Source organism: Oncorhynchus mykiss, chromosome 6 (genome assembly GCF_013265735.2).
Source record: "Oncorhynchus mykiss isolate Arlee chromosome 6, USDA_OmykA_1.1, whole genome shotgun sequence".
Lineage (NCBI taxonomy): Eukaryota > Metazoa > Chordata > Actinopteri > Salmoniformes > Salmonidae > Oncorhynchus > Oncorhynchus mykiss.
Window position 1 is genome coordinate 21812142 of NC_048570.1, and position 18686 is coordinate 21830827.

At 41.3% G+C, this 18686-nt stretch overlaps 1 protein-coding gene across 1 annotated transcript; it reads left to right on the top strand.

Annotated features, from left to right (window-relative positions):
• Positions 1-225: 225 nt before the first annotated feature.
• On the top strand, positions 226-6632 carry fgf17 (fibroblast growth factor 17). The gene is made up of 5 exons (XM_021605611.2): positions 226-848; positions 937-973; positions 1739-1916; positions 2636-2742; positions 5346-6632. Exons 1-5 carry the CDS (start codon positions 817-819, stop codon positions 5634-5636), a joined length of 645 nt encoding a protein of 214 aa, XP_021461286.2. The 5' UTR covers positions 226-816; the 3' UTR covers positions 5637-6632.
• Positions 6633-18686: the final 12054 nt, after the last annotated feature.

An 18686-nucleotide genomic window follows, 5' to 3' on the forward strand; every position in this document is an offset into this window, starting at 1 on the left:
CATTATAACATAGTTGATAAAAACGCATTTTATATCCGTCACGAGAGAGAGATGGAAAAACAAGATGTAGGGTTAAATTAAAACTTTTCTTGTAACCCGATCAGTCTTTTTATATCTTGTGTATTTTCATAAAATTAAACAAACATACGAAGTTCATGCTGATATGCATACTGCATGTTGGTTCATTTGTCGTTAATTGCGTAGGCTTATAATATGCGTAATATTGTGCGTAAAACATACCCAAAGTGCATCCATTACCATCTGCACCAGGGAGCTACAAAACCTTTTGCCCCAATATTTTCGACTTTGCAGTCAACTCTGCCCTGCCCACCCACAATACAAAACCTACAACTCTCAACTCGTGGGAGGGACCTGCCTTTCAACATTTAACCACTGCCCAGCAAGAGGCCAAGACGCGCTGAGTAAGAGGGCTTTTTAAACGTGTAATTACTTGGGGCTACATTGCGATACAGTGCCTATAGGTGACACTTTTCTTCCCTTGAAATAAACATCCAAATGGCAATAGCTAATAGTTTTTCATGTGGATTTTGGAAGTTTGACTCTAAAATGTATGATGGATCTCGGTGACTCTCTTGGTTGCAGACTTTTTGGATACTCTCAGGAAGACTTTCACACTTCAACACACATGCAGTAACTGGAGTATATGATGAATGGAATAAAACTCATAAACTAACAAGAGACACGGAGTGGACAGGTCAAGCGGATGCGAGGGAACTCTTGGATTATTTTGGATCCGTTGGGAATATTAGGCTACTTGCTCTCTGTGAAGAAAAACATTTGCGATTGGATGAAAGAATGTATGGAATAAATCTGCGCTGTATTTACATGTAAGAAGACTACCGTTTGAAATATTCTTATCAAAACAGATTGCAATGTTGGTGATAATGTTTTATTTATTGTGATTTTATTTTGCAGATCTTTTCATTTCTTCGTGTTGTGGTGCCATGCTCAGGTAAACCCTCTTCCATAGTTCCTCACAGATTGCACATTGATTCCTCGCAGATTGCATAGACAGTTTGGGGCGCAGGTAGTCTAGTGGTTAGACCATTGGCCCAATAACCAAAAGGTTGCTAGCTCGAGTCCCCGAGCTGTCAAGATACCAATCTGTCGTTCTGCCCCTGAACAAGGCAGTTAGCCCACTGTTCCTAGGCCGTCATTGTAAATAAGAATTTGTTCTTAAACAAAAAAAAAACTGGGCACAGACGTCAGTAGTTCAACGTCTAATTTTGATTAACATTTGGTTTAGGTGACGTGAAATCAACCAAAATATCACCATGTTACTTAGATTAAAAATAGGGTGAAAAAAATACGAAATGCCCTTATGTTGAATACTTGTTGCAAATCCAATTCGTTTTCCACGTTGATTCAACGTCATCACATTTTTGTGGGTGGGAGTAACGGGTAAACAACATTGATTCATCCAGTTTTGGGCTGATGATAAAGATCCTTTAAAGTGCTTGCTTGTTATTTTCAAGTGGGCCTCTTGCTTCTGAATGCACTTAATATGGCTAACGTCACACAATATTTTGTGATACCACATTATTTTATATGATGGGCTTTTGTTTTACCAAATCATTTACACATTCTGATGTTTTATTGTTTGGATTGAGTTATTCAGTGAGGCTCTCCTCGGGCGGTGGTTGGTTTATTTTAGAAAAAAATAGAGGTTAGAAGAAAATTCTATATGTGATTTTATTTTTCCCTTTTGCATAAAAAGGGGGAGAATCACCCGTCTCCTAATTTTAACCAGTATGTGATGGAGCAGGGCGCAATGACGGACCAGCTTAGCCGGCGACAGGTCAGGGTTTATCAACTATACAGCCGGACCAGCGGGAAGCACGTCCAGATACAGGGCAAGAGGGTCGCCGCTACTGCCGAGGACGGCAACAATTACGGTAAGTTGTTCCCATGACACAATGGTGGCTGCATTTGGGCAGAGTATCTGTTTTCAACCAGTCAGACCCATGCATACAAGGCTAAAGGCTTGTTAATAGTTTTTTAATGAGGACTGCATTTGTAATGAGCTGTCTGTCTATGAAGAGGTGTGCAGGGCTAGCCTGGGCTACTTGCCCACCTATTGCTGGCCCGAACCTCTGTGGGGCTGTATGTTCATGCCTACTGTATCTAAACCCTTGTCTGGCGAATCAGGCCAAGTCTTTTGTCCTGGTCCAATACACATGCTAGTTGTTAACCCTAATTAACCAGGGGGTGAATCAATTGACCCATAGGACAACTGCAATTGGGATTTGTTGAATTCCACTTCCATTACTTTTGTCTTCAAACATGATTAATGATAACACTTAATTAATCCTCGCAATGTCTCAAACCTGAAACACATAATATCTCACATAGGCTGTTGTGATGGTCTCTCTCCAGTGAATGTCAGTTTATTTTAGGATCTCCTTTTGCATATATATATTTTTTGTTGTTGTAGGCCAATAGATGGCAGACAGTTTATTTTTGCCTTTATACAGGTTTGTATTATTCCACTTCCATATATTTTTTGAATATGATATAGAGAGTGTCCAAAATACACTTGTTATGTAGTGAATTTACATATGCCTAGTGGATTTATCACATCATTTTCATGTGGATATTTGTGTGGATGTTGTAGCACGTCTCTTTGTAGAGACTGACACCTTTGGCAGTCGGGTTCGGATCAAAGGTGCAGAGAGTGGACGCTACCTCTGTATGAACCGGAAGGGGAAACTGGTTGGAAAGGTATGATATCAAATCCACATCACTTTCAAAGTTGTAAGAATTCCAGCGTGCTTGTTTCCTAGTTTGTCATTATGTATAATGAACAAAAATATAAACGCAACAGGCAACAATTTCAACAAGTTTACAGATTTACAGTTTATTTTAGGAAATCAGTCAATTGAAATAAACTCATTAGATCCAAATCTATGGATATCACAATTGGGCAGGGGCGCAGCCATGGGTGGGTTTGGAAAGGCATAGGCCCACCCACTGGGGAGCCAGGCCCAGCCAATCAGAATGAGTTTCCCCCACAAAAGGGCTTATTACGGACAGAAATACTCCTCAGTTTCATCAGCTGTCCGGGTGGCTGGTCTCAGACGATCCCGCAGGTGAATAAAGCCGGATGTGGAGGCCCTGGGCTGGCGTGGTTACACGTGGTTTGCAGTTGTGAGGCTGGTTGGACGTACTGCCAAATTCTCTAAACCAACGTTGGAGGCAGCTTATGGTCAAGAAATTAATCTAAAATTCTCTGGCAACAGCTCTGGTGGACATTCCTTCAGTCAGCATGCCAATTGCACACTCCCTCAAAACTTGAGACATCTGTGGCATAATATTGTGTGACAAAACTGCACATTTTAGAGTGGCCTTTTATTGTTCCCCAGCACAAGGTGCACTTGAATAATGATCATGCTGTTTAATCAGCTTCTTGATATGCCATGCTTGTCAGTTGGATGGATTATCTTGGCAAAGGAGAAATGCTCACTAACAGGGATATAAACAAATGTGATCAGAAATACAGTCTAGACATTGTTAATGTTGTAAATGACTATTGTAGCTGGAAACGGCTGATTTGTAATGGAATATGTGAACAGAGGCCAATTATCAGTAACCAATGGCACGTTGTGTTAGCTAATCCAAGTTTATAATTTTAAAAGGCTAATTGATCATTAGAAAATCATTTTTGCAATTATGTTAGCACAGCTGAAAATGGTTGTCCTGATTAAAGAAGCAATAAAACTGGCCTTCTTTAGACTAGTTGAGTATCTGGAGCATCAGCATTTGTGGGTTTGATTACAGGCTCAAAATGACCAGAAATAAATAACTTTCTTCTGAAACTCATCAGTCTATTCTTGTTCTGAGAAATGAAGGCTATTCCATGCGAGAAATTGCCAAGAAGCTGAAGATCTCGTACAATGCTGTGTACTACTCCCTTCACAGAACAGCGCAAACTGGCCCTAACCAGAATAGAAAGAGGAGTGGGAGGCCCTGGTGCAAAACTGAGCAAGAGAACAAGTACATTAGAGTGTCTAGTTTGAGAAACAGATGCTTCACAAGTCCTCAACTGGTAGCCTCATTAAATAGTATCCGCAAAACACCAGTCTCAACGTCAACAGTGAAGAGTCGACTCCTGGATGCTGGCCTTCTAGGCAGAGTTGCAAAGAAAAAGCCATATCTCAGACTGGCCAATAAATAAAACATATTTAGATGGGCAAAAGAACACAGACACTGGACAGAGGAACTCTGCCTAGAAGGACAGCATCCCGGAGTGTTCTGCCCCACCTGTACTGTGAAGGGAGTAGTACACAGCGTTGTATGAAATCTACCATTTCTTGGCAATTTCTCGCATGGAATAACCTTCATTTTTCAGAACAAGAACAGACTGACGAGTTGTCACATGCGCCAAATACAACAGGTGTAGTAGACTACCGTGAAATGCTTGCTTTTGAGCTCTTTCCCACAATGTAGAGTTAAAAAGTAAGAAAAATATGAGATATACGTGACTTATATTGTGTTATAATGGTACTTATTTGTAATGTCATTCATTAGCCTGGATAGGGTCGGTGACAGAGAGACAACCCAACTTGTATTTCATGTAGCATTACAGTTTCAAGGTATGGGAGAAACTCTCCTCACTCCATTTGGTGGTTGGTCAGGAGTCAACCCTCCACTTCTTGAATGGAAAAATAAAATATGTATTCAGTGTTGTCTGCTTGCCATGAGAAATAAAGGGTTTCATCTCGCATCATCATTTTCATCTGTCATCATCATTTTAAAAGATCTGGTTTAATCTAGTGAATAAATAAATGTAGATAAAGGGTGTAGCTTTCTAGCGGTTCCTCTCTTTTGAAAACCTTAGGTTAGAGAGGGATAGTTTGCTAATACTTCTCACAACTCCTACAATATAGTTATCGTTGTGTGGTTTGGATATGCTGCTAATAATTCGTACCTAATTTTAAATATATTCTTCACTATTCCTAGTTTACTCTTAGTTATTGGCTGTACTGATACAGTATGTGGTATCTTCATTGTAGTTTTCACAAAACTGTCTTAAAATGTAGATACAATGGGTTTGACCTTGTCGTGTAGGCTACTATTTGGCTTGTCTTGTACCCATTGTTTGTAATTGTTATTAGTCTGTTCTGTGTTTCATTACAATATTGAAGTATTCAATTTTGTTTGGAGCGTGGACATTAATAGATAGCAGTGTAGTTCAGAGGGAAATACTGTAAGTAGCCAAATCAGATGTTGTTTTTAATATGCCTTCTAGTAGTGGTGCTAAACTGTGTATGTGCCTATAAACTTGGATTTGACTTAGTCTTTCCTCTCTCTCATCCTTTCAACAGCCTGATGGCAGAAGCAGGGATTGTATCTTCACAGAGATTGTTCTGGAGAACAATTACACTGCCTTCCAGAATGCCAAGTATGAGGGTTGGTATGTGGCTTTCACCAGGAAAGGGAGGCCCATCAAAGCCTCCAAGACGAGGGAGAACCAGAGAGAGGTCCATTTCATCAAGAGGCTACACAAGGGCCCACTACCTTTCCCCAACATGGACAGAATCAAACAATTTGAGTTTATCAGTTTTCCACCCACCCGTCGAGCGAAACGGAACAGGAAATCACAGACTGCTGCCTAGTACAGGAAAATCGGACTATTATTGAGGAAAAATGTTAATTTTATTTTTGTATGTTTTTAATATGTGAAGATACTTAAAATGCGAAAAAGTCTAAAGTAATTTTGTTGTAAAATGATCCCATGTAAATCATGTAAGAGAGTAAATGAGATTTATGTATATATTTAATATGACAGTGTGTATGTATGTGTTTTCTTTTGCTTTTTGATTGGTCCCGTGACAGAGTGGGTATTGGATAGGTACATTAATAAACATGTTCAGCTTGGTTATCACAAAACTTAAGTGTGACAAATGCAACATTTGACCTTTAGATCATCTCTCTCATTTGATATGACTGCTTTCTTCGTACTAGTGCTGAAATTGATTTCTAAGTTAAGAAAAGCTCTTCAGAAATGTACAGGAAGTGGTAATGTTCTTGTGTCACAGATCAGTGTGTACAATCAGTGCATAAAGAAAATGTATCCAGTATAAAAATCTGTAGCCAAGTGGCATACCATTCTAACGAACTGCTATGCCAAAACATGATTTATTGCTCAGGTATGATTCTTTAAATCATGGGTGTCAAACTCATTCCATGGAGTGCCGAGTGTTTGCGGGTTTTTGTTTTTTCCTTTTAATTAAGACCTAGAAAACCAGGTGAGGAGAGTTCCTTACTAATTAGTGACCTTAATTCATCAATCAAGTACAAGGGTGAAGCGAAAATCTGCAGACACTCTGCCCTCTGTGGAATGAGTTTGACACGTGCTTTAAATCATCTACCTACCAATATGTAGCCTAGCTACTGTACTTATAGTCAGAAATATGAAATAATTTGCTTACTATCAGTGAGACATGTACTGATTATACTTATTCAATTCCATGCTATTAATTATGTTGCTTAGCCCTACTGTTTTGTACAATTACGTAAATGCTTCATTCAACAACACCAATCAAACCAACTCCTAACGCCATTCATTTTCTGTGTAGGATGAACTTGTCATGATTCCAAATTGTCAATCACATGGATTTATGGCACTGTTATGACAGATCAAAAATGATATAGCCACTAAGCCCTTTACCAAGGAATAGTCCAATTATATTGTGGAGATTATCACTTGTAATGAACTTGGCAAGGAAGTAAGACATGGATATTACAATTCATTATCATTAATAGCAAGAGATGTGGTCTTATGTTTATTTAATATTAATTTGATCTATTTTCAACCTGATGACAGATTCTTTTTCAGGAAAACCATTTGTTAATGTAGTCCTATGAAAGCCACAATCTGAATGACCCCACTGAAGGTGCTGATCCATTCATCCCTGACATCTGTCTTTTATTCAATCATCATCAAAAGCCAGATAAGAGCATCCATTTCCAAAACTGCGGTTTGTGTAATGCTTTTATAGGGACATTTCCCCCTCCCCCATCCTTTCACAATAGTGCTTAAACAAATTAGCCTGCTGACAAATCCAAATGTCTCAATGGAGTAGGTATCCTAATTGCAGTGTCCCCCCCCCCCCCCCCCCCCCCCCCCTAACTAGTGGTATACACTGAGTGTACCAGACATTAGGAACACATTCCTAATATTGACTTGGAAGCCCCCTCTCAGAACAGCCTCAATTCGTTGGGGGCATGGACTCTACAAGGTGTTGAAAGCGTTCCACAGGGATGCTGTCCCATATTGACTACATTGCTTCCCACAGTTGTGTCAAGTTGGCTGGATGTCCTTTGGGTGGTGGACCTGTCTTGGTACACACGGGAAACAGTGTATTCTTGACCTGTGTGCCTGGCACCTACTACCATACCCCGTTCAAAAGCACTTTTGTCTTGCTCATTTACCCTTTGAAAGGCACACATACACAATACATGTCTCAATTGTCAAGGCTAAAAATCCTTCTTTAACTTGTCTCCTCTCATTCATCAATACTGATTGAAGTGGATTTAACAAGTGACATCAATAAGGGATCATAGCTTTCACCTGGTTTGTCTTTTTAAAATGTTTTTCTTCTGCTAATACTAGGACGATTGAAGTGGAGTAACAGTTCTCTCTAGTGGTTATCATCGTATACTGCAACGGTAATTGTGCCCCATTGGGCTGATCAAGTCATTTTTGTTTGCTTCAGGTTTTCTGGTAGGATAAGCCCAATAACCCCATTAGAATAAACTGACCCTGGACCTGCACTCGCTGTGTTAGAAATGCTACAACCGTGTGACAAACGTAAACACGACCGTAAAGAGTTTCTCAATAGACCCCTTTCTGTATTTACAAACATTGACACACAAGGGCGATCTGCGTAAATTAGTGGAGGACAAGTCAATGTGCGGGGGTACCTGTTAGTCAAGGTCATTTGTAAATGTTGGTAGGGGTGAATTGACTATGGATAGATAATAAACAGCGAGTAGCAGCAGTGTACAAAACAAATGGGGGGGGGGTGTCAATTTAAAATAGTCTGGTGGCCATTTGATTAATTGTTCAGTAGTCTTATGGCTTGAGGGTAGAAGCTGTTGAGGAGCGTTTTGGTCCTAGACTTGGCACTCTGTTAACTCCTGCCGTGTGGTAGCAGAGAAAACAGTCTATGACTTGGGTGACTGGAGTCTCTGTCATTTTCTTGGCCTTTCCTCTGACACCGCCTAGTATATATGTCCTGGATGGCAGGAAGCTTGGCCCCAGTGACGTCCCGGGCAGAATTAACTACCCTCTGTAGCGCCTTACGGTCAGATGTCGAGCAGTTGCCATACCAGGCAGGGATGCAACCAGTCAGGATGCTCTCGATGGTGTAGCTGTAGACCTTTTTGAGGATCTGGGGACCAATGCCAAATATTTTCAGTCTCCTGAGGGAGAAAGGGTGTTGTCATGCCCTCTTCACGACTGTCTTGGTGTGTTTGGACCATGTTAGTTTGTTGCTGATATGGACACCAAGGAACTTGAACCTCTCAACCTGTTCCACTACAGCCCTATCCGATGAGAATGGGGGCCTGTTTGGCCCATCTTTTCCTGTAGTCCACAATCAGCTCCTTTGTCTTGCTCACATGGAGGGAGAGGTTGTTGTCCTGCTCACATGGAGGGAGAGGTTGTTGTCCTGGCACCACACTTCCAGGTCTCTGACCTCCACCCTATAGGCTGTCTCATCGTTGTCGGTAATCCGGCCTACCACTGTTGTGTCGTCAGCAAACTTCATGATGGTGTTGGAGTCGTGTTTGGCCACGCAGTCATGGGTGAACAGGTAGTACAGGATGGGACTAAGTACACAACCCTGAAGGGCCCCCGTGTTGAGGATCAGCAAGTCTGACGTGTTGTTGCCTACTCTTCCCACCTGGGGGGCGGCTCGTCAGGAAGTCCAGCATCTAGTTGCAGAAGGAAGTGTTAAGACCCAGGGTCCTTAGCTTAGTGATGAGCTTTGTGAGAACTATGGTGTTGAACGCTGAGCTGTAGTCATTGAACAGAATTCTCACATACAGTTGAAGTCAGAAGTTTACATACACTTAGGTTGTCTAAAGGTCAGTAAAACTTGTTTTTCAACCACTCCACAAATTTCTTGTTAACAAACTATAGTTTTGGCAAGTTGGTTACGACATCTACCTTGTGCATGACACAATTCATTTTCCCACAATTGTTGACCTACAGATCATTTAACTTATAATTCACTGTATCACAATTTCAGTGGGTCAGAAGTTGACACTAACACTAAGTTGACTGTGCCTTTAAACAGCTTGGAAAATTCCAGAAAATGATGTCATGGCTTTAGAAGCTTCTGATAGGCTAATTGACATCATTTGAGTCAATTGGAGATGTACCTGTGGATGTATTTCAAGGCCAACCTTCAAACTCAGTGCCTCTTTGCTTGACATCATGGGAAAATCATAAGAAACCAGCCAAGACCTAAACATTTTTTTTGTAGACTTCCACAAGTCTGGTTCATCCTTGGGAGCAATTTCCAAATGCCTGAAGGTACCACGTTCATCTGTCCAAACAATAGTATGCAAGTATTAACACCATGGGACCATGCAGCCGTCATACCGCACAGGAAGGAGACGCGTTCTGTCTCCTAGAGATGAACGTACTTTGGTGCAAAAAGTGCAAATATATCCCAGAACAATAGCAAAGGACCTTATGAAGATTCTGGAGGAAACAGGTACAAAAGTATCTGTATATCCACAGTGTAACGAGTCCTATATTGACATTACCTGAAAGGCCACTCAGCAAGAAAGAAGCCACTGCTCCAAAACCGCCATAAAAAAGCCAGACTACGGTTTGCAACTGCACATGGGAACGAAGAGCGTACTTTTTGGAGAAATGTCCTCTGGTCTGATGAAACAAAAATATAACTGTTTGGCCATAATGACCATTGTTATGTTTGCAGGAAAAAGGGGGAGGCTTGCAAGCCGAACAACACAATCCCAACCGTGAAGCACAGGGCTGGCAGCATCATGTTGTGGGGGTGCTTTGCTGCAGGAGGGACTGGTGCACTTCACAAAATAGATGGCATCATGAGGCAGGAAAACTGTGGATATATTGAAGCAACATCTCAAGACATCTGTCAAGAAGTTAAAGCTTGGTCACAAATGGGTCTTCCAAATGGACAATGACCCCAAGCATACTTCCAAAGTTGTGGCAAAATGGGTTATGGACAACAAAGTCAAGGTATTGGAGTGGCCATCACAAAGCCTTGACCTCAATCCTATAGACAAGTTGTGGGCAGAACTGAAAAAGCATGTGCGAGCATGCCTGACTCAGTTACACCAGCTCTGTCAGGAGGAATGGGCCAAAATTCACCCAACTTGTGGGAAGCTTGTGGAAGGCTACCCAAAACATTGGACCCAAGTTAAACAATTGAAAGGCAATGCTACCAAATACTAATTGAGTGTATGTAAACTTCTGACCCACTGGTAATGTGATGAAAGCTGAAATAAATCATTCTCTTTACTATTATTCTGACATTTCACATTCTTAACATAAATTGGTGATCCTAACTGACCTAAAACAGGGATTTTTTTACTAGGATTAAATGTCAGAAATTGTGAAAAACTGAGTTTAAATGTCCAGGTGGGAAAGGGCAATGTGGAGTGCGATTGAGATTGCGTCATCTGTGGATCTGTTGGGGCGGTATGCGAATTGGAGTGGGTCTAGGGTAGCCGGGAGGATGCTGTTGATGTGAGACATGACCAGCCTTTCAAAGCACTTCATAGCTATTGACGTGAGTGATACGGGGCGGTAATCATTTAGGCAGGTTACCTTCACTTCCTTGGGCACAGGGACTATTTTGGTCTGCTTGAAACATGTAGGTATTACAGACTCAGACAGGGAGAGGTTGAAAATGTCAGTGAAGACACTTGCCAGTTGGTCCGCGCATGCTTTGAGTACATGTCCTGGTAATCCATCTGGCCCTGTAGCTTTGTGAATGTTGACCTGTATAAAGGTCTTGCTCAGATTGGCTGTCGAGAGCGTTATCACACAGTCGTACAGAACAGCTGGTGCTCTCGTGCATGCTTCAGTGTTACTTGCCTCGAAGCGAGCATAAAAGGCATTTAGCTCGTCTGGTAGGCTCGCGTAACTGGGCAGCTCGCATCTGGGTTTCCCTTTGTAGTCCGTAATAGTTGTCAAGCTCTGCCACATCCGATGAGCGTCAGAGCTGGTGTAGTAGGATTCAATCTTAATCCCGTATTGACACTTTGTTTGTTTGACGGTTCGTCTGAGGGCATAGCGAGATTTTTATAGCGTCAGGATTAGTGTCCCACTCCTTGAAAGAGTTAACTCTAGCCTTTAGCTCGATGCGGATGCTGCCTGTAATCCATAGCTTCTGGTTGGATTATATACGTACGGTCACTGTGGGAACGACGTAGTCGATGCACTTATTGATGAAGCCGATGACTGATGTGGTTTGCTCCTCAATGCCATTCGATGAATCCCGAAAAATATTCCTGTCTCTGCTAGCAGAACAGTCCTGTGTGGTACAAGTTGTAGTTCCTATAGAACGCCAGCAAAAAAAAAACTATTACAGTGGGGCAAAAAAGTATTTAGTCAGCCACCAATTGTGCAAGTTCTCCCACTTAAAAAGATGAGAGGCCTGTAATTTTCATCATAGGTACACTTCAACTATGACAGATAAAATTAGAAAAAAAATCCAGAAAATCACATTGTAGGATTTTTTATGAATTTATTTGCAAATTATGGTGGAAAATAAGTATTTGGTCAATAACAAAAGTTTATCTCAATACTTTATTATATACCCTTTGTTGGCAATGACAGAGGTCAAACGTTTTCTGTAAGTCTTCACAAGGTTTTCACACACTGTTGCTGGTATTTTGGCCCATTCCTCCATGCAGATCTCCTCTAGAGCAGTGATGTTTTGGGGCTGATGCTGGGGAACACAGACTTTCAACTCCCTCTAAAGATTTTCTATGGGGTTGAGATCTGGAGACTGGCTAGGCCACTCCAGGACCTTGAAATGCTTCTTACGAAGCCACTCCTTCATTGCCCGGGTGGTGTGTTTGGGATCATTGTCATGCTGAAAGACCCAGCCACGTTTCATCTTCAATGCCCTTGCTGATGGAAGGAGGTTTTCACTCAAAATCTCACGATGCATGGCCCCATTCATTCTTTCCTTTACACGGATCAGTCGTCCTGGTCCTTTTGCAGAAAAACAGCCCCAAAGCATGATGTTTCCACCCCCATGCTTCACAGTAGGTATGGTGTTCTGCAACTCAGCATTCTTTGTCCTCCAAACATGACGAGTTGAGTTTTTACCAAAAAGTTATATTTTGGTTTCATCTGACCATATGACATTCTCTCAATCTTCTTCTGGATCATCCAAATGCTCTCTAGCAAACTTTAGACGGGCCTGGACATGTACTGGCTTAAGCAGGGGGAGACGTCTGGCACTGCAGGATTTGAGTCCCTGGCGGCGTAGTGTGTTACTGATGGTAGGCTTTGTTTCTTTGGTCCCAGCTCTCTGCAGGTCATTCACTAGGTCCCCCCGTGTGGTTCTGGGATTTTTGCTCAGCGTTCTTGTGATCATTTTGACCCCCCGGGGTGAGATCTTGCGTGGAGCCCCAGATCGAGGGAGATTATCAGTGGTCTTGTATGTCTTCCATTTCCTAATATTTGCTCCCACAGTTGATTTCTTCAAACCAAGCTGCTTACCTATTGCAGAATCAGTCTTCCCAGCCTGGTGCAGGTCTACAATTTTGTTTCTGGTGTCCTTTGACAGCTCTTTGGTCTTGGCCATAGTGGAGTTTGGAGTGTGACTGTTTGAGGTTGTGGACAGGTGTCTTTTATACTGATAACAAGTTCAAACAGGTGCCATTAATACAGGTAACGAGTGGAGGACAGAGGAGTCTCTTAAAGAAGTTACAGGTCTGTGAGAGCCAGAAATCTTGCTTGTTTGTAGGTGACCAAATACTTATTTTCCACCATAATTTGCAGATAAATTCATAAAAAAATCCTACAATGTGATTTTCTGGATTTTTTTTCTCAAATTTTGTCTGTCATAGTTGAAGTGTACCTATGATGAAAATTACAGGCCTCTCTCATCTTTTTAAGTGGGAGAACTTGCACAATTGGTGGCTGACTAAATACTTTTTTGCCCCACTGTATTTACATGTTGCTTATGAGTGCATTTCACACTACTTTTGGATTATAATTGGATTTTACGGCACGTATGAATGTCCTGCTTAATATAATGTGTGTGTCATCATCGGAAATGTATTATACTCAAAAAAACAGTCAACAAGTAAAATTACTCTTTGGCTAGCTTTTGCTACAGCCTATATCAATGAGCAATAACATTCTAGCTAAAAACGGCTGCATCTAAAATAGTTATTTTGCAAAGATCACAACCAAATATAATCTTAGCGACTGTTCAAGCAAGAATCAATCATAATTTTAACCGTATGAAAACCCCAAAACGTTATTTTGTTTAGAAGTAATAAAAACTTAAATCTATGTTGAACGCGCACAGATGGCGATAGCGAAGAGTCAAGCGCATGTGCATGACGTCTGTGTGTCAACTGCTGGAAAAGGGTCTGTAGCAGTTCTCAACAACATGGTTAAGTCCCATTTACCTAATGCATTTACAGATGAGCCAATCGGGAGAAAGGATTAAGGTTGGATGATTGGTTGGAAAGCTGCAGATGAGAAAGTTAGCGGAAGTGGATGCTGTGTTCGAATAAAGCAGCACATCGAGGAATGTCGGTGAAGATGAATGTCTGAGAGGACAACAGTGGTCGCAAAAAACGGAACAAAAAGGAAATTGTCTAAAATTGGAGTGAGGATACGTCTATGAATGATAATTAATCGCTTCTTGTTGGGATGCGTTTGTTGAGTAAGGATGCATTTGTGGGAAACCAGTTTGAGGTGTAGAAAATATTGAAGTACTTTTATGTGCTGGGAAAAGAGGGGTCTGTCAGATTGACCAGGACAGGTCTTATTTTGATTAAGTGTATTTCTGAAAAACAGAGGAAGATTGCAGTGCACCTCAAAAGAAACCGAACAACAGAAGTTTTGGGTTTTGAACTTCGGAGTAGAGCACTGGTCTAAGGGGTGACGACAGATGTTCAGGTTGAATACCTGAACAAAATTCCTGGTGTTGTTGATGCCCGGCGTCTGACCTGATTGGTGAATGGAGAAAAATAAGTAAGTCTGCCAGTCCTGCATGTGAAGCTTGGTTATGTAAGATGCACTATAGGAGCTTTCGACCCAAACCATTGCAGTGCAATAATTGTAAAGGATGTGTACATTTTTCAAGTGTGTGCAGACGGACAGAGTATATTGAAGAACTGTGTGTAGGACGACTGTGCTGAAATTGTGGTGGGGATTGACCGTTCTAACAATCGAATCTCCAATGTGGAGGCGACAAAAATAAGTGATGCTAGTGAAGATATATGGTCGTGGACGCACCACAGCCTGAAGAAAATGTTTGCTGCCAGTCAAGAGATACCCTGTGTGTTAAAAAGGTGGATTTTGTGGCATTCATTACCACATTTATTAACTGTACAGCACAAGTCTAACAAACTGAACATTACTGTGGCTGTGGCAGAAAAGGTATGGGGACTTAAGGATTTTACACCTGGAGACTTGCTAGGGGTACTGGCGCAAAAAGACCCTCCCTCCCAGGTTCCCCATTGAGCCTGTGTAGGGATCAGGTTCGTTTGATTTAGTTTAGTGTATTTATTATTTGGTACATTTGGGAATCCTTTTGGGGAATCCTGTTTCCATCCCACACAGTAGTTGGCGATCGCCAATATACTGTGATATACTGTAATGAAACAGGCAGGGAACAGGTTTCGAACCCTCGACCTTCTATAGCCCGAAGTCCAGCGACCCAGGGTCGTTACAATACCATAGCAGAAGAGCATCATGTCCACCATGGCTTGTGTTTATTTTGAAAGTCTATAACATTGGACTTAGGTATAAAACATAATCACTTAATGCTCCATTTGTTGAATTGTGTTGGACAACTGGTAGGTAGAGTGAGAAGACAACCTTCCATTGGTAAAGTTAGCAACGGTGAAATCAGATAGACAACGCTAGTTAGCTACGCTACCAGTATAATCGACTAGCTAACCTTGTTACTAACAAGTTAAACGTTTCTTATAATCGATTTTCGACGCCGAAAACCCTCTACATTGTAGACAACGTATGAGACGTCATTGTCTTCTATAACTGGTGTTGGAAGGGTGGCTCCCTTCACGTCTTTTTACTCGATTTCTTAGCGCAAACATGTTGAATTGCTTTGTTTACCTTTTGAATTAGATGGCATTTACCCCTAATGATCCCAGAGTGCAACGCGTTATTTACATTATGTAGTAAACGGGAAATAAGGCAATTTTTTATTAACAACAAATCAATACAGAAAGCACATGAGGGAACACAAGTATATATAGATTATAAACAATGGACAATCGAGCTAGGGGGTACAATATCACATTACAATTAGACAAGGACCTCAAGGGACATACATACACTTACAATTCTAACAGCTTTTCTAACAGAGTATTTAACTGTCTTAAAATACAGTTCAATTTCTTTTTGTAGGGTAAGAAAGTTTTTTTTTTGTTTGTAAATTTACATTTGTGTATATGAAATTTGGCCAAAATAATGAAATTAATTACATAAAAATGTTTCAGCTTATTTCTATCGTAGGTAAAGAATCCAAGCAGTTCATCTCTGATGTTTGTTTTCCTTAAACTTCTTCATATAGTGGTTGGCAAGATAATATTTATGAATAATTTTAAAGGAAACTTCCTTAATTTAGTTAACAAGTGTGTGGCAACATCCAAACTTTTTTACAACAGATAGTATCAATAAATTAATTCCAATAAGGCATGACATAAGGTATAGATACAACATCCTGCTGAAACAAGGCTTGTTGAATGGACCAAAAGATAAACAAATCTTTCCTACTGATGAGTCAACATGGTCAATAGAAGGTAGGCTCTGAGGGTCAGGTCTTGACAAATTCCTGAATAACAGAGCAACACCTGAGGGAATGGCGTCTAAAACAATTGCAAAATCTTTAGGTGTTACAGGGACCTTGTAAAGTGATAAGAATTCTTTATAACTGAGTAAAAGACCCTCTGCATTTACCAGTTGGCTCACCAATAGGATATTATTTCGGAACCAATATTCTAAAAACAGAGAGGTATTTTTATACAATATATCCCGATTATTCCATATATAATATCTGTGTGGAGAAAAATTGTGTTTATAAATTAAGGACCATGACAAGAAAACCTGCCGATGAAAAGCAGAAAGTTTCACTGGAACTTTGTCAATATTATAATTGCAAAACAACATGAAGTTAAGGCCACCAAAAGTAGAGAAGACATGATGAGGAATAAAATTCCAGATAGAAGTGGGGCTTCTTAGGAATTGTTTTATCCAATTGATCTTAAAAGTATTATTTAAAGTAGTAAAGTCCAGAAAATTCAGTCCACCATTCTCATAAGTGTTCATTACAACAGTTTTCCTAATGTAATGAGTACGGTTTCTCCAAAGAAAGTTGAAAAGAATCTGGTCTATCTCCTTGCTTATTTAACTGTCAAGATATAAAGATAGAGCACCATATGTTAGTCTAGAGATACCTTCAGCCTTGGTTATTAGGACTCTACCTTTTAAAGATAAGTCCCTCTGTAGCCATTGATTTAGCTTCTTCTGGGTTTTTTTAATAAGAGGGTTAAAATTTAGTAAGCCTCTAGACTTCTGATCCTTTGTAATGGTTATGCCTAAATATGTAAGTTCTTCTTTTACTGGAATACCATAATATGAAGGTGTCACACAATCTTTGACAGCTATGAGTTCACATTTATTAATGTTAAGATATAGACCAGACGCTTTGGAAAAGGATTGTGTCACATTGATCGATATGGGGATTTGGTTAGCGTCTTTCAGAAAAAGTGTAGTATCATCAGCCAGCTGGCTTATAATAATTTATTTACCAGCTGTGGAAATACCTTGTACAGGACTATTATTTAAAGAATTTGCAAGAAGTTGGGTGATTAATAAAAACAGGTACGGAGATAGGACAACCTTGCCTAATTCCTCTCTTTAACTCAAATCTAGGTGAGGTGCCATATTTCAATTTGATTGAGCTGTTACCATTTGCATAGAGTCTTAATGGCCTTACAGAAAAAATCCCCAAAGCCAAGTCTCTCAAGGGAGTGTAAGAGAAACTGATGCTCTACTGTGTCAAATGCTTTATAAAAAATATCTAAAAATAATATGAAGCTATCCTCAGTTATTAGGTCTGAGTAGTCAAGTATGTCCCCTACCTGACACCCTAGACCCACTCCAATTTGCTTACCGCCCCAATAGGTCCACAGACGACGCAATCACAACCACACTGCCCTAACCCTAACCCATCTGGACAAGAGGAATGCTGTTCATCGACTACAGCTCAGCATTTAACACCATAGTACCCTCTAAACTCGTCATCAAGCTCTAGACCCTGGGTCTCGACCCCGCCCTGTGCAACTGGGTATTGGACTTCCTGACGGGCCGCCCCCAGGTGGTGAGGGTAGGTAACAACATCTCCACCCCACTGATCCTCAACACTGGGGCCCCACAAGGGTGTGTTCTGAGCCCTCTCCTGTACTCCCCGTTCACCCAAGACAGCGTGGCCATGCACGCCTCCAACTCAATCAAAGTTTGCGGACGACACTACAGCGGTAGGCTTGATCACCAACAACGACGAGACAGCCTACAGGGAGGAGGTGAGGGCCCTTGGAGTGTGGTGTCAGGAAAATATCCTCACACTCAACGTCAACAAAACAAAGGAGATGATTGTGGACTTCAGGAAACAGCAGAGGGAGCACCCCCCTATCCACATCGACGGGACAGTAGTGGAGAGGGTAGTAAGTTTTAAGTTCCTCGGCGTACACATCACAGACAAACTGAATTGGTCCACCCACACAGACAGCGTTGTGAAGAAGACGCAGCAGCGCCTCTTCAACCTCAGGAGGCTGAAGAAATTTGGCTAGTTACCAAAAGCACTCACAAACTTCTACAGATGCACAATCGAGAGCATCCTGTCGGGCTGTATCACCGCCTGGTACGGCAACTGCTCCGCCCACAACCGTAAGGCTCTCCAGAGGGTAGTGAGGTCTGCACAACGCATCACCGGGGGCAAACTACCTGCCCTCCAGGACACCTACACCACCCGATGTCACAGGAAGGCCATAAAGATCATCAAGGACAACAACCACCCGAGCCACTGCCTGTTCACCCCGCTATCATCCAGAAGGTGAGGTCAGTACAGGTGCATCAAAGCAGGGACCGAGCAGCTTCTATCTCAAGGCCATCAGACTGTTAAACAGTCACCACTAACATGGAGTGGCTGCTGCCAACATTCCGACTCAACTCCAGCCACTTTAATAATCGGAATTGATGGAAATTGATGTAAAAATGTATCACTAGCCACTTTAAACAATGCCACTTAATATAATGTTTACATACCCTACATTACTCATCTCATATGTATATACTGTACTCATTTAAACTGCTGCATCTTGCCATCTTTATGTAATACATGTATCACTAGCCACTTTAAACTATGCCACTTTAGGTTTATATA